At 54.1% G+C, this 16,351-nt stretch overlaps 1 protein-coding gene across 4 annotated transcripts; it reads right to left on the bottom strand.

Annotated features, from left to right (window-relative positions):
• Positions 1-1,516: 1,516 nt before the first annotated feature.
• LOC115916950 (myosin-6) lies at positions 1,517-14,721 on the bottom strand. Of its 4 annotated transcripts, none has more exons than XM_030970687.1 (38): positions 14,521-14,721; positions 13,890-14,033; positions 13,163-13,319; positions 12,967-12,994; positions 12,762-12,870; positions 12,589-12,681; positions 12,403-12,466; positions 11,814-11,912; positions 11,568-11,671; positions 10,740-10,878; positions 10,386-10,654; positions 10,008-10,178; positions 9,561-9,870; positions 9,383-9,456; positions 9,158-9,245; positions 8,956-9,073; positions 8,745-8,868; positions 8,418-8,554; positions 8,202-8,328; positions 7,965-8,093; positions 7,634-7,876; positions 7,224-7,400; positions 6,978-7,123; positions 6,810-6,900; positions 6,156-6,545; positions 5,940-6,066; positions 5,720-5,838; positions 5,110-5,306; positions 4,727-4,910; positions 4,486-4,651; positions 4,283-4,407; positions 3,893-4,201; positions 3,614-3,817; positions 3,285-3,410; positions 2,907-3,182; positions 2,373-2,468; positions 1,619-1,753; positions 1,517-1,537 (listed from the first exon to the last, which is right to left on the bottom strand). In XM_030970687.1, exons 1-38 carry the CDS (start codon positions 14,719-14,721, stop codon positions 1,517-1,519), a joined length of 5,817 nt encoding a protein of 1,938 aa, XP_030826547.1. The 4 variants fall into 4 exon arrangements, with proteins under 4 accessions (XP_030826547.1, XP_030826554.1, XP_030826561.1 ...); XM_030970694.1 differs by having other exon boundaries at positions 1,517-1,534; XM_030970701.1 differs by having other exon boundaries at positions 9,383-9,444.
• Positions 14,722-16,351: the final 1,630 nt, after the last annotated feature.

Raw genomic sequence — 16,351 nt, 5'->3', positions numbered from 1 at the left:
GCTGTTGGGCCAAGGGGTGGTGGAACGATTGATGGAGAGGCCAGACAGGTGAAAGCATTTGGGACAGAAGGACACTGGGACATCTGGGGAAATGGAACATAGTGGGACAGAGCAGTTGGTGGCTAGGGGAACACTGAGGCCAGAAGCAGCACGAGCTGCAAGCTCAGGAACCAGGAGCTGAAGGGCTCACCCAGGCCCTTTGCTACATGTGGAGGTACCAGATGCTGCCTGCCACCTCCTGGGCACTCCCCCTCCCATTCCACAGGCACATCTCTTCCCACACACAGACGTGGATTGCTGTGAGGCAGGTTGAGATACCCTGTGAGGCAGTTTGAGGTCGAGGTACACCCCATGCGTGAAATCATATTGCATGTGGGGTGGGCTGCAACATCCTGTGGGGTGCACCAGGTCCACACGGGTTGGCAGTCCACAAAATTTTTAGGGTTGGAAGGAACCTCAGAAGATCATCCAGTCCAACCCCCCTGCCAAGGCAGGGTGACCTAGAGAATTTACACAGGATCGTGTCCAGTTGGGTTTTGAATGTCTGCAGACAGGGAGACTCCACAGTCTCCCTGGGCAGCCTGTTTCTGTGCTCTGCCACCCTCAATGTAAAGAAGTTCTTCTTCAGGTTGAGGTGGAACTTCTTGTGTTTTAGTTTATGGCCATTGCTTCTTGTCGTGTCTCTGGGCACCACTGAAAAGTCCAGCACTACCCTCTGGACACCAGCATTTGAGATGCATTGATGAGATCCCCTCTGAGTTTTCTCTAGACTTAGGCCCAGCTCCCTCAGTCTCTTTCCCTGGAGAGATGCTCCAGATCCCAGATCATATTCATGGCCTGCTGGACCCTCTCCAGTAATTCCTTGTCTTTCTTGTGATGAGTAGCCCAGAACTGGAGCCACAGCAGATGTGGCCTCACTATGACTGAACAGAGGGGCAGGATCATCTCCTTTGACCCTCTGGTCACACACTTCCCGATGCACTCAGGACACTATTGGCCCTCCTGGCCCCAAGGACACACTGCTAGCTCATAGTCAACTTGTTATCCACCAAGACTCCCAGGTCCTTCTCCACAGTGGTGCTCTCTCATCTGATTCAACAGTGGCCTCATATTTTCCCTAATCTTCCTTTTGCTGCTGATATACCTGTAAAAGCCCTTCTTGTTGTCCTGTTATCCCTTGCTAGATTCAATTCCAAGGTGACTTTGGCCTTCCTCGCTGCATCCCTGAATGCTCTGACAATGCTCCCACATAGCCTGTCCCTTTTTCCACATCCCATAAATTTCTTCTTCATAAATTTCAGATTTACTAGAAACTTGTATGGGCTCCATCGATATTACAGGTGCCATACAATGGGATAACCCCACCCTCCCCACACAAATCCAACCCCACACAAACGGCTGCTGCTCAATGGTTTTTATTGGCTTTCCAAGCTTGGGGGGCTAGGGGGAGTTGGGCAATTGGAAGTCTAAATGGGACAGCTGCAAGTTCAGGTAGGATACTTGGGGATCCGGATCTTCACTCTTCATTGAGTCCCTTCTGATAGAGAAGAAAAAGGGGCTGTTGTGGGGCACCCATGGGGTTGCCCATGAGGCACCTTTGGGCAGGGGAAAGTCCCACCTTGGCTCCAATGTCACGGCTCTTGGCCCGCAGCTTGTTGACCTGGGACTCAGCAATGTCGGCACGCTCCTCTGCCTCATCCAGCTCGTGCTGCGCCTTGCGGAACTTGGCCAGGTTGGTGTTGGCCTGTTCCTCCTGAGGATGCAGGGACACCAATGAGGCTCCCACACAGCTCTATCTGACCTCCTGCCACCCCATCTGCTCTCCATACATCTGACTTTTTTATTGCTCCATCTGGCCCACAAGAGAAACACCTGTTTCTTTAGACATTCTATTTTTGAACCACCCAATCATCTACCTAATGATACATTCATTCATCCATCCATGCATCTGTGCATCCATCCATGCATCCATCCTTCCATCCATCCATTTAATCTTCCACCCACATAAACTTTGTCTTCCTTCCTTCCTTCCTTCCTTCCTTCCTTCCTTCCTTCCTTCCTTCCTTCCTTCCTTCCTTCCTTCCTTCCTTCCTTCCTTCCTTCCTTCCTTCCTTCCTTCCTTCCTTCCTTCCTTCCTTCCTTCCTTCCTTCCTTCCTTCCTTCCTTCCTTCCTTCCTTCCCTCCCTCCCTCCCTCCCTCCCTCCCTCCCACATCCAACCATCATCTCTCAATCCCACCACCAACCCACCCATCCCATCCCCTGACCACCTCATCTCAAGGTCTCCTGCTACTCCTTACATCCTCTCCCACATCCTAAACCCACACTGTCCCCTCCTGGGGGGTTGTCCCATGGCTGCCCACCCAGTGCTCACCGCCTCCTCTGCCTGTCGCTTGTAGGCCTTGACCTTCAGCTGGAGCTTGTCCACAAGGTCTTGGAGCCGGACCATATTTTTACGGTCTTCCTCCGTCTGTAGGGTGAGACACACATGGATCATGACCTGACCCTACCTGCGCTTGGAATCGCCACCCAGCGGCAAGGGTCAGAAGACAGTTAATGATGTTCTGAGGGATTGGAGCCACTCTAGATCTCTGGGTGGCCTCAGCTCTGGGAGGCCACCCACAGATCTAGAGATGTCTTCTTTCCCTATATGAGGTCCCACCTGAGGTCCTGGATCATGCAAAGACCCCATGGGTGCTGGGACACTGAGAGGTGGCCTGGGTGGCTCACAACCCAGACAATATTCTGGATCCCACTGCAGTATCAGACATACATGCAGTGAGTGCTCTAGTTTATTGATGTCTCTCTGGCCAGCAGGTCAGCCATATTCTAGGTCATGTACAGGATGAGATATGAGGCCCTGTGGCCAAGGGGCAGGAATTGACCTGGGCCAGCTCAGAAACCCCACCTGGTAGCTGAGTTCCTTGACACGACGCTCGGACTTGCGGAGACCCTTAATGCTCTCAGCATTGCGCTTCTGCTCAGCCTCCAGCTCATTCTCCAGCTCCCGCACACGAGCCTCCAGCTTCTGCAGCTGCTTCTTGCCCCCTTTGAGGGCCAGCTGCTCAGCCTCATCCAACCTCATCTGCAGGTCCTTGATGGTCTGCTCCATGTTCTTCTTCATCCGTTCCAGATGGGCGCTGGTGTCCTGCTCCTTCTTCAGCTCCTCTGCCATCATGGCCGCCTGCCCGAGGAGAGAAGCAAGCAGAGAAGGAGGACCAAAGCAAGTTCTCCATCACCCTCCAGTGGAAGGTGTCCTAGATGCTGGTCCCACCATGGCACTCACGTCAGTGATGGCTTTCTTGGCTTTCTCCTCAGCATTCCTACATTCCTGGATGGCCTCTTCCACCTCTGTCTGCAGCTGGGAGATGTCAGCCTCCATCTTCTTCTTCTGGTTGATGAGACTGGTGTTCTGGAGTTAGAGGAGAGGATCTCAGGAGGTGTCTCTTGAACTGCTGGCCCATCCTTCTTCAACCCCCCAGTACTTAATGACCGCCTACTCCCTGCCAACTCTGTGGGCTTAAAGGATCTGAAGATCTGGGTAACTCAACCCTTTAGAAGCCCACATCCATGGATGGAGGTGACCTCTATCCTTGAAGGTATGTGATATCTCACCTGTGAGTGGAGAAGCTGGACCCTCTCACTGGCCTCAATCAGCTCCTGCTCAGCCAACTTGCGGGCCCTCTCAGTCTGTTCCACCACTGCCTGCATCTCCTCCAGTTCGGATTGGAGAAGGTTGTTTCTCCTCTCCACGATGGCAATATTCTCCTTCAGGTCTTCATTGGCTCTTACCACATCATCCAGCTGCAGTTGGGTGTCCTGTTGGGATAAATAAAATGGACATCAGCCAGCAGCTCAGAGTGCAGGGAAGATCTCCTTATAGGGTAATCCCACCTTGAGGTGAGCCTGGGCTCCTTTCAGGTGGGACTGAGCTTCAGCAGCCACGCGGTTGGCATGGCTGAGCTGAATCTCCATCTCATTGAGGTCACCCTCCATCTTCTTCTTCAGCCTCAGGGCCTCGTTGCGGCTCCGAGTCTCAGCGTCCAGCGAGGTCTGCAGTGAATCCACCACCCGCAGGTGGTTGCGCTTGGCCTGCTCCATCTCCTCATCCTTCTCGGCCAGCTTGCGCTCGTAGTCTGCCTTAACCTGGTTGAACTCCAGTTGGGCCCTCAGGATCTTTCCCTCCTCATGCTCCAGAGAGGCCTGGTGGAGACAGAGGGAAATTAGAGGGCCACAGAGAAGACTAGGACAACATGGGACTCATGGGAATGTGATTTGGCTCACCTCAGCCTCTTCCAGTGCAGCTTGGAGCTCCAGTTTCTCAGCATCCAGCTGCTTCCGGACCTTCTCCAATTCATGGATGGTCTTGTGGCTGCCACCCAGCTGCTCCGTCAGATCCGAGATCTCCTCTGCTCAAATAAGATCTCATCAGACTTGGTGGAAAGTGGTGGAGAACAAGGTGGGCAGGCGGAGTACCACAGTCTCACCTTGGAGGTTCTTGTTCTCCCTTTTGAAGGTTTCCAGGTGCTCAAGTGACTCCTCATACGCATTCTTAAGCTTGAAGAGCTCGGTGCTGAGAGACCTGGCCTCTTTCTGTGATGCCTCTAACTCCATCTGTGACTCTTCAAACTTCTGCTTCCACTCAGACAGGATCTGGAGCAAAGCAAGGGGTCACTCTCTGTCCCCATGTCTCCCATCTGCTCCTGTCTCACCACTGTGTCCTCCCACCTTGTCAAAGTTTCTCTGCTTCTTGTCCAACGCAGCTGCTGCTGCATTTGATCGCTCCACATCTGCCATCAGGTCTTCAATCTCATTTTGCAGACGGTGCTTGGTCTTCTCCAGGGAGGAACACTTGGCATTGACCGCCTCCACCGCCTCCTCAGCCTCCTGCAGCCGCTGGGCCAGCTTCTTCCTGACGTGGGAGAACACCTGGCTGTGGTGACCCATGGACCAAGTGGGCCAAATCAAAGCTTATTCTCCCTATTCATTGGCTGAGGCTCTGGATTTCTACCATCTCCAGATCCCTATACCTTCTCCATATTTTTCTACAGTGGAAGTGTATGCACTCTTCTCTGCCCCATAGAAGCTCCCTTCATGGGGAGATGACTCACTTGGCCTCCTCCAGTTCCTCAGTGCGCTGGATGGCATCTGTCTCATACTTGGTCCTCCACTGTGCCACCTCAGAGTTGGCCTTGGAGAGTGAGCGCTGGAGCTCAGCCTTGGCCTCTGTCTCCTCCTCATACTGCTCCCTCAGAAGGTCGCAGTCATGCCGGGCTGACTGCAGGGCATGGGCCAGTGCATTCTTGGCCTGGGAGGGAGAGGCAAGGAGTAGGTGAACTTGACCTATGTGTAGGTCCTCAAACTGAGTAAGCACCAGTATTTGTCAGCCAAACCTTCTCTAGATCATTCCAACCAAATTCAGCACATCTAGACCAAGAGTGATCTAAAGATGGGTACCTCTTGTCTGGCCCAGTTTGACTTCCCCTCATCCAGTGCCACTCAACCACCCATAGACCAACCCAGCTGCTTCAGAACTGACCTGCTCAGCCCAACCTCTCAGCTGTTAGACCAATGCAACCCAACTCAACCACTCTTAGATGCAACCACCCCACTGAACTGGCCTGAACTTGAATTCCATTTTGGTGCTACCACCATGAGGGTGAAGGACACCTTGTCTTGTGGTCCTCCTGGAGACCCTACCAGCCATCCCACAAACCTCACCTTCATCTCCTCCTCCAGCTGCCTCTTCAAGTCCTCCATCTGCTGGGTGTATGACTGCTTGCCCCTAGTTAATTGAGAGACAAGGGCCTCCTTTTCCTCCAGCTGGCGGGACAGCTCTCCTGCAGAGGTAGGGCAGGTTTTCAAGGTGTGGCAGGGATTGAAGATGTGGGACAAGGGCTGAGGATGTGGGATGAGGGCTGTGGTGGGTCAGGGTTCACACCATTCTCAGTCTGGAGCTTGGCCCGTTGGGTGCTGGTGTCATTGAGGACTCGTTGTGTCTCCTCCAGCTTGGCCCGGTGTTCAGCTGCCTGGTCTTCCATGGTGCGAGAGATCTTCTCCATGCCCACCTTGGAGAAGAAAAGTATGGAGGGAAGGAATGAAGAAGGAGAATGATGCCCATGGTGGAGATAAGATGTCCACCTCGGCTTCCTTCTACCTTGGCCTTTATCAGCTGCTCCATGTTGGAGCTGAGGTCATCCAGCTCCAGCTTGAGCTCACTCTTCTCCTTCTCCAGCTTCTGCTTGACGCGCTGTAAGTTGTCGATCTGCTCGCTGAGCTCGGCCACACTGTCGGCGTGCTTCTTGCGCAGCGCAGCAGCCGTGGCCTCATGCTGCAGCGTGGCCTCCTCCAGGTCCCGCCGCATCTTCTGGAACTCTGCCTCCCGCTTCTTGTTGAGCTCAATCTGCACTGAAGTGGCACCACCCGCCTCCTCCAGCCGCTCGCTGATCTCCTCCAGCTCCCGTGACAGGTCTGAGCGCAGCTTCTCCACCTTGGCTCTGCCTGTCCGCTCTGCTTCCAGCTCCTCCTCCAGCTCCTCAATCCGCGCCTGTGCTCCAGGGATGGAGCTGCTGTCAGCAGACTTGGCTCCACCCAAATCCTCTGCTCAACTCAACCAATTGAGCTGGAGAGTTTTCAACCCAACTCACCCCAATAAGCTGAAAACACTTCAGCTCATGCCAGACATCTGAACATTTGTCAACCAACTGAAAACTCCTAAACTCAGCCTAACCAGATAGAGACTCTTCACCTCAACCCAACCAGCCAGTGACTCTCCAGTCCAGCCCAAATAAGCAGAGAAGGGATCCCTCACCTGCAGCTCTTTCAGCTTCTTCTGGAGCTGCAGAGCCAGAGCCTGCTCATCCTCAACCTTGCTGTTCTGCTGGTTGATCTCAAACTCTTTCCTGAACATGAAAGCAGTTACCAGTGAGGTCCCTGCCCTTGCCCCCAGTTTAGATTGAGGAAAGAGGTCCATTTTTACTTCTTGAGCTTCTCCTCCAGCTGCTGCTTGTCATTCTCCAGGTCCATGATGTTCTCCTGGGTTAGCTTCAAGTCTCCTTCCAGCTTCCTTTTGGCCCGTTCCAGGTCCATCCGGACCTTCTTCTCCTGTTCCAGGGAGCCTTCAAGCTGTGTGGAAACATGGAAATGGGGAGAACCTCAGTTTTCCATCATATCTGCCCCAGAAAGCTCCTTAGCACTACTCATGGTAGGACCAGACCACACTCACATCATCCACTTGCTGTTCCATCTTGAGTTTGGCCTTTGTCAGGGTGCTGACTTTGTCTTCCTCTGCCTGCAGGTCATCCAGTGTCTGCTGGTGAGATTCTTGCAGGGCCTTCTTTTCCTTCGTTAGTTTTGCAATGGTTTCATCCAGCCCAGCCATCTCCTCTGTGAGGTTCTTGACCTGAAGGAGGAGAAACACTAGGCCTCCAGCTTGGTACCAGAGGTAGGATAAAGCTGGGTGATGCTGCTGTTGTCCTTGGCCAATGAGGCCACTGCAGTGGTAGAGAAGCCAAAGGATGTTGGGTCTTCATGTAGCCCAGATCAACTAGCCCTGGATTTCCTCAACCCTACACAACCAGGTTGTGTTGACCCAAATCCCCACAACTTAAGGTCAAGACCTCTCTCCACCCTCACCTTGTTCTCAGTGGCATGTTTCTCCTTCTCCACCTTGGCCAGAGTCAGCTCTAGATCATCAATATCCTTTTTCAGCTCCGAACACTCATCCTCCAGCTTCCTCTTCCTAGCTGTCAGCTCTGCGTTCATCTCTTCCTCATCCTCCAGTCTCTCTGTCAGCTCCTTCACCTTGGCCTCCAGCTGGATCTTGTTCTTGATCAGCTGGTCACAGCGCTCCTCAGCATCATTGAGGTTGTCCTGCTCCTGTATTGGAGTGGTCGATGAAGTAGGGTGGCCCTGGAGGGCTGCTGGTCACCCCCCCGACATGGTTTTTTGAGGCAGTCTCACTTACGGCCTGCACTTGGAGCTGAAGGTCATTCTTCTCCTGCAGCATGGAGACCATCTTCTCCTCCAGCTCCTTGCGCCGGCTCTCCGACTTCTCCAGGGCCTCTTTCAGCCGCCCAAACTCTTCCTTCATGTTCTAAAGAAGAACGCAGGCGACCAGTAGCCGCATCCAATCCACTCCATCCATCAACCCCACCCAACCCATTTTGGATCCCAAGCTGCCCATCTCATCACCTCCTCCCACCTGCATCTCCTTCTCTGTCTCAGCACTCTTCAGCAAAGGCTTGATCTTGAAGTAGAGCTTCATCCAAGGCCAGTTCTTCACCCCCATGAAGGCCCTGATGTTCCACTGAATCACCAGCAGTGAGTCCCTAGAATGGTGGCACAGATGTCACTATACCGCCAATCTGGTGACCCACCAGACATTCCTTCTCAAGGAGAAAGACCCTTCCCCTCTCACCGGCGCTCCAGGATCTTCTTGAACTCAATGCGCATGAGCTGCCCTCGGGCCTGAGCCTGGATGCGAGTGATGATGCGGGAGAGGCGCTCGTCCCGCATCTCCTCCAGCAGTCCCAGCAGCCCAGCCTTGAAGAAGACCTGATGGAGGAAAGAAGCAAATGAGAAGGTGAATTGGTTGGAAAGAGTTCGTGGACAGATGGATGGGTTGTTGGGGGAATGAAGCGATGGATGGTGGGGTGGATAGGCAGGTGGACACATCAGTGGTGAGACCATGGGGTCCATATGACCCCATGGGTGGTAGGACCATGGAGACACCATGTGCCCTTACCTTGGTGTGTCCAAATTTGTACTGGTTATGGTCAATGTCAATGGATCCCAGGAGCTTCTCAGCACCCTTGCGGCTGTCAATGAACTGCCCCTCAGGGATAGCAGCAGGGTTCAGGATGCGGTACCTGGTGACCAGAGAGGGCATGAAAACCCTGAGGTCAGCCCCAGCGGGGTTGTCCACCCCATCCCCACATTTTCTCCTCTGTACCTACCGCTGTCGGAAGTCCCCATAGAGGATGCGATTGGGGAAGCCCTTGCGGCAGATGCGGATGCCCTCTAGCACCCCATTGCACCGCAGCTGGTGCATTACCAGGGGATTGTCCATCACACCTGGCAGAGGGTCAGAGGGGTGGTGTCAGCCACAAGCCACACCTACCACCCTTTTCCCTGCCCTCAGCCCTGCTCTTTGCTCACCTGGCTCCTTCCGCTCATTGGGGATGATGCAGCGGACAAAGTGAGGGTGGGTGGTCTTGAGGTTGGCCATCAGCTTGTTGAGGTTCTCCTGTTGAGGGCGGGAGGAGAGAAGAAGCTGACTAATGAGAGAGCAAGAGAGGGTCTGTGGGACTGAAGGGGTCTTCCATCACTCAGGAGATTGTCCTCTCATTGCCCCAAACTGGGTCCACTATGTACGTCACTCACCCGATGCAGGGCTGAGACGGTCTGAAAGGAGGAACCTTTCTTCTTGGCTCCTTTCCCCTTCCCTCCATCACCACCTGGAGAGAAGACAGGTAGGGTAATACAGGAAAGAGGGTGACTAGTGGATAGTAGTCTTCTCCATCAACTCATTGATCCATCACCCTATCCTCCATTCACCCACCAGCATCTGCTCCAGCATAGTTGGAGAAGAGATTGGCCAAGAGCTTCAGGGCTGATTTCTGGTAGAGCCCCACCACTGTCTCATTGAGAGGGTCCTTGTTCTTCTCCAGCCACCCAATGATGTTGTAGTCCACTGTGCCAGCATAGTGGACAAGAGAGAAATGGGCCTCTGGCTTCCCCTTGACATTGCGTGGCTTCCCAAAGTTGGCTGACTTGCCCAGGTGATTATCAAAGAGCTTGGCCTTGAAGGTCATGTCTGACGCTTTGGGAAACATGCACTCCTCCTCCAGGATGGACATGATCCCCATGGGCTAGGAAGAAAAGTGGTGGTAGAGGACACCAAGCACAACCCTGCTAACCAACTTTGGGGCTCCTGGCAGGCTCCAGCTGAAAGGGCCCTTCCCCCAAAGTCCTTTCAGCCCCCACGAGACCCTGGGGGAGGTGGTACCTTCTCAATGAGGTCAATGCAGGCCTGGAGGTCCATGCCAAAGTCAATGAACTCCCACTCAATGCCCTCCTTCTTGTATTCCTCTTGCTCTAGCACAAACATGTGGTGGTTGAAAAACTGCTGCAGCTTCTCATTGGTGAAGTTGATGCAGAGCTGCTCGAAGCTGTTGAACTTGGGAAGGAGACAGAAGATGAGATTAACTGGATCAAGTAAACACCCAACAGGGTCTACAGAATGCCTGATGAGATCCATAGGTGAACCTGAGCCCCAGCTGGGTCAACAGAATGCCCAGTAGTATCAATAAAGTCAACTCAACACCCAAGAGGATCAACACAACCCCCAAGAGGAAAAATACCCTGCCACCTCCTCAGTCCTCACATCAAAGATCTCAAATCCAGCGATGTCTAGCACACCGATGAAGTACTGCCTTGGCTGCTTGGTGTCCAAGGAGTTGTTGATCCTCACCACCATCCAGTTGAACATCTTCTCATATACAGCCTTGGCCAAGGCCCCGATGGAGTAGTACACCTGCTGGACATTCTGCCCCTTGGTGACATATTCATTGCCCACCTTCACCCGGGGGTGACACAACCCCTTGAGAAGATCAGCTGAGTTCAGCCCCATTAAGTAGGCTGACTTGTCAGCATCTGCAGAGCATCAAGAAAAAGACGTGCTGTCAGATTCCACCTAACCTGGTGACCCCAAGACCCATGTCATCCCGTACCCACTCACCTTCAGTACCATCTGGCTCTGCCTGCTCTTCACGTTGCTTCTGCTTGAACTTCATGTTGCCGAAGTGCATGATGGCACCCGTCAGCTTGTAGACACCAGCCTTCTCCTCAGCCGTGAAGCCCAGGACATCAAAAGCACTCTGAGTGATAGGGAAAGGGCCTTGCCACCAGCTGTGGTCATGGCCCTCTGCTGGCCACCATTTGTCTCTCTGCCCTTCCAGCTCATCAACTCCTCCGTCCATGTGCAGACTCATCCATCCATGGACTCACCCATTATGGATTCACCCATCCATCCATCCATCTGAGGACTCATATATCCATGGTTCTGTCTGTCCATCCATCCATGGATCCATCAATCCATCCATCTGAGGACTACATACATCCATTTACCTATCCACAGACTTTTCTAACCATCCATCCATCCATCCATCCATCCATCCATCCATCCATAGACTCATCCTTTTATGGACTCATGCATCCATGGACTCATCCATTCACCATTAACTCCATCCATGCACCCATGGACTCATCTATCTGTTTGAGGACTTGTTCACCCATGGACACATCTGTTCACCTAAGCACTCCCCCTGCTGTTTATATCTCCATCCAAAACCTCCTCCACTCCCTGCCTCCTGTCCTACCTTCTATCCCTCACTCCATACCATCCCACTCCACCAACCCACCATCTTCTGCCCTTCCTATCCTCCACCTCTCATCTCTATGTTCCTCCTCTCCTCCACCCACCCATTTTCTATTATCTCAACCATCCACCTGGCACTTCACCTTCAATTCATCACGGGGATGTCCACCTGCCCACCCCACCACTTACGTCAGTTGCCAACAGCTCTTCAGAGTCATCGATGGAGGCCACAGTCACCTCTCCTTGGGAGACATAACTGTAGTCATAGGGGTTGTTTGTGATGAGAAGCATCTCTGTTCCGTGGGGCCAGGATAGAGAGAAAAACTGAGCATTTGCACTGGCTAAACAGCCCCAAATCATCCTCAATTGCCCCAGGAAGGAGCGGAGAATTGGAGAAGAGGAGGCAGAAGACTCAAAGCCAAGCACTCTACTCACCCAGCAGCTCTGGCTTCTTGTTGGAAAGGATCTGGTAAAAGATATGGTAGTTCCTCTCAGCCTTCAGCTGGAAGATGACACGGGACTTCTCCAGGAGGTCTGAGGTGGATATGGAGAGAAGGAGGATGGAGGTTGGGGTGAGGAGATGGATTGAGATATGGAGAGATGGATGGTAGGATGAGGAGATGGAGGGAAGAGAGGAAAATACAAGGTCAGATGGATAGTGGGATGAGATGATGGATCCATCAACCATGAAGACAGATGAAGGGATGGGCATGGGTGAAGGGGAGCCAGGCAAGGAGGGAGGGAGGTAGACACAAGGAGATGGAGGGACAAAGAATTGGAGATGGAGGGTCAGGTCAATGGTGCGATAAGGAGATGGAGATGAAGAGGCGACTGGATGGAGGGAAGAAGGGAGATATGTGTGGATGAATGGAGCTCCTGGGTGGATGGATGAAGTTCATGGGTGGATGGAGGAGTCCATACATGGATGAGTCCTAGGATGGATGAATAAATCCATGGATAGATAAGTCCATGGATGGATAATGGACCACAAGACAGCCTCTCACTGAGCTCTCAACCCACTCACAGGTCTCAATGTCAGCTGATGCCAACTTCCCAGTGGCCCCGAAATGGATCCGGATGAACTTTCCCTGGGAAAGCAGTGGCAGGAGGTGGAGGTGGCTGCCTTCATGCAGCAGATCCCACACCATAGACCCTGTCCCACAAACTGCCCCACAGACCCTTCCTCATACAACCCACCCCCATCACTCACAAATCGGGAGGAGTTGTCATTGCGGAGGGTCTTGGCATTGCCAAAGGCCTCCAAGGCAGGGTTGGCCTGGATGATCTGGTCCTCCAGGGTGCCCTGCATGGGGTGGGACAATGCTGGGTGTGGATACCACTGGGGTACACTCTTGCCAAGGGTACATGGACTGAGGAACTCACCTTGCTGCTATTGGTCACCTCCTTCTTGCGGTCGCCAATGGCAGCAATGCTGGCAAAGTATTGGATGACCCTCTTGGTGTTGACTGTCTTCCCCGCCCCGGATTCTCCACTGGGGGAGCAACAGTGAAATACTGGATAACATCCTGGTGGGTCCTTCATCCCACCCCGCTGCTCTGGGGCGGGGCTGGACAAAGCAGGGCCTTACGTGATGAGGATGGACTGGTTCTCTCGGTCTGCCAAGAAAAAAGAGGAGTCAGGTGGGATGAAGTTGGGAAACATACTTGGGGTCTTGGGGTTGAGGCTGAGGTTCTCCATCCTCCCAGGTGAGAACCAGTTGTAAGTCAGGAGCCATTTATTGGAGTAGAGTCTTCTAGTTTGAGGTCCTCACAGGACATCCTTACCTGTCAGCATGTTCTGGTAAGCATTGTCAGAGATGGAGAAGATGTGGGGTGGAGCTTCACTCCGCTTCTTTCCCCGGTAGGCAGCCACCACCTCGGCATTGTAGACAGGCAACCACTTATAGGGGTTGACAGTCACACAGAAGAGCCCCGAGTAGGTCTGAAGAAAAGGGCAGGCAGGTCAGAGCCAGGAGGTGCCACCCCACCTGGTGGGGACATCCTAGGTCTAGGTGGCCTAAGGGATGTGGTGATGGGATGTCCTGATCTTGGTTGTCTGAAAAGGGGCTGGAGAAGGGACATCTTGGGTCTGGGTGGCCCACAACCTGCAGAGATGGGACATGTCTTGTCAGGTGCCCAAGGGGTCTGGGGATGGAACATATTATGTCCTATCAAGGGAGCTATTGAAGTGGCATATTGTATTTGGGTAGCCACAGGGGTCAGGTGATGCAACATCTCAGGTCTTGGTGGCTGAGGCAGTCTAGAAATGGGATATCTTGGGTCTGGGTGGCCCAAGGGGGCTGGAGAAAGGGCCACCAGGTTCTAGGTGTCCCAAAGTCTGTGAAAAAGCCACGCCAGGTTTTAGGTGGCCCATATGTTCTCTGAAAGCCCCATCTGTACTAGGTATCCCAAGATCTTTAGGGAAGGGTCACTAGTTTCCATCCATCCCACAGGCTGTGGGGAAGGCCCCGCCTACTTCCCAGGTGCTCCAGGGGCTTGTGGGAAGGCTCACATAGATCAGCCAAGAGGCATAGCGCTCCTTGAGGTTGTAAAGGACAGCAGGCTCATGGAGGAAGGTCAGCATCGCCATGTCCTCGATCTTGTCAAATTTGGGCGGGTTCTGCTGGTGAATGTCAGCTTCCTTCACTGTCACCGTCTGGGGGGAATGGGGAGACATGGGGATGGGGTTGGGAAATGTCCATGGCTTGGGGGGTAGGGGGTGCTCCATTGGTAGGATTTCTTCCATGGGTTGAGAGGGGTCTCCTATGGTTTGGAGGGTACCTCCCATCCGTTGTGATACTTCAGTGGGTCAGGGCTCCCACCACTATCAGCCTGGTTTCCCCCTCCTCTGTTTTCTCTCTCCCAAACCTTCAACCCCCTCCCTCCTTTAACCCCTCCCCCATAAATTTCATCCCGTTAATCCCTTCCTCCTTAACTCTTCACCCCCCTACTTCCCACCAACGCCTCATCCCCCATGATGCCCAATCCCCTCTTTTTTCCCCCATCAGTCACCCCCTATGGCCCCACCTGCCATCAACTCTTGCCATCCTTATCCCCTCCCTCCATTACCCCCTCATTAATCCTTTGCCCCCACGTGGCCCCTTGCCCCCTTCCCCTCACCCCCCCATTCCCCAGCTGCCCACCTCTCCCAGCTCAGTTTGGACGGTGGCCTCCCCTCCTTGCCGCCCCGTCACCCGTCCCCGCACGAACTCCTCCCGGGGGTGGGGGACGAAGCACTCGCTGCGGGGATCGAAGGGTCTGGTCTGCGCTGCCAGCCGCTCCCGCTCCCCCGGCCGCAGGAACGGCGCTGCCGCCCCCAGCGCTGCCAGCACCGCGTCCGCCATCCTGCCCCGCACACACACGGACCCTGCATCACCTGGGGGCTGTCAGCCCGTGGCCACAGGGTCCTGCCCCTTGTTCCATGGCCCCACACAGCCCCACTGGCCAGAGCCCGTTGCCATGCATGGGCCCCTTAGCCATGCCCAGACCCCTATGGCTGTGGCAGACCCCTATGGCTGTGGCAGACCCCAAAGCCAGACACAGAGCTTTGCAGCTGTGCACAGCCCCATGCATGGGTCCCTACAGATGTGCAGGGAGCCTTATAGCCCTCTGCACACCCATGTCGTCATACACTGCCCCATGCACAGACTCCTGCAGTCATTCAGGGACTCCCTGCAGGGACCCCTATAACCATTAAAGGACCCCTAATGCTGGTGTACAGGGCTTCATAGGTGAGTATGGCCCCATGCACAGTATCCTATAGCCATTCATGACCCCATGTATTGAACCCTACACAGTGCATAGTCCCCCTATAGCTGTGGGCAGACCCCTATAGTCATGCAGGGACCCCAGTCCCATGCGCAGTCCTGTGTACAGACTCCTGTACGGATGCAAGCACCCCCACAACCAGGGACCACCAACCCCTGGAATGATCCATGGCCCCCTGCAGCACAAAGGCCCCTATAGCCACGCACAGACCCCCATAATGATTCAGGCACCCCTACAGTGATGCACAGAGACCCATAGCAGTGCAGGGACCCCTATAACAATGCAGGGAACCTTAGAGTCCTGCACAGCCCCACATGCAGACCCCCACAGCAAAGTATAGATCCCCTGTAGTGATGTGCAGACCCTATAGCAACACACACACCCTATAGCAGCCACACCACTCCCCCCAGCCCCCAAAGCACCCATCCCCATGCTGCCCCACAACACCACCCTCACCTGGAGTCTGTGGATCTAGCAGGTAGGATGAAGGAAGCTGGAAGAACATGTAGAGGGTGAGTAGGGCTACACCCCTTGCCCCCTATAGACCCTCTTTGCCCCATAGACCCCTTTATGCCCCATAGATCACTTTGCCACATAGACCCCATGTGCCCCATAGCCTTGCTGGTGCCACATAGAACCACCTGGGTGCCCCACTGACCATCAGTATCCCCTAGATTGCTCTGCCCCCATACATCTCTCTCCCCTACAGTTCCTCTCAGTGTTTCTTATATCTTCTTGCTTCATAACCCCATGTGTACCCCACAGGTCCCCACACCCCAGAGAACCCCTATGTGTCCCATAGGCCCCCTGTGCCCCATATCCCCCCACAGATTCCTGTGTCCCATAGATCCCCATATGCCCCATAGCCCTCCTGTGCACCCCATAGCCCCCCATATCCTCCCTCAGCCCTTCATATCCACATCCCACATTCCCACTATGTCCCCCACCCTCTCCCTCTCTGCCCCACGCCGACACCTATGCCAGCCCCGCAGCCCCAAGGCCTTTATAGACCATCATGGGATGGGGAGGAGCATTCCTGGGGAGGGGGTGGCTGATAAAGGAGGAGGGGGGCACCTCCCCCCCGCTTCCCCAGCCACAAGGTGGCATCTCTCCTGTGACTCTGGCATCCAGGACCCACATAGTCACCTCACAGGATGACCTGTGGGGCAGAGCTCTAGGGGTGAGCAAGGGCTCTCCAGACCCCTT

This window comes from Camarhynchus parvulus, chromosome 2 (assembly GCF_901933205.1).
Source record: "Camarhynchus parvulus chromosome 2, STF_HiC, whole genome shotgun sequence".
NCBI classification, from domain to species: domain Eukaryota; kingdom Metazoa; phylum Chordata; class Aves; order Passeriformes; family Thraupidae; genus Camarhynchus; species Camarhynchus parvulus.
Note: the sequence above shows the minus strand (reverse complement) of the source record. Positions and strands in the feature narration are given on the sequence as shown.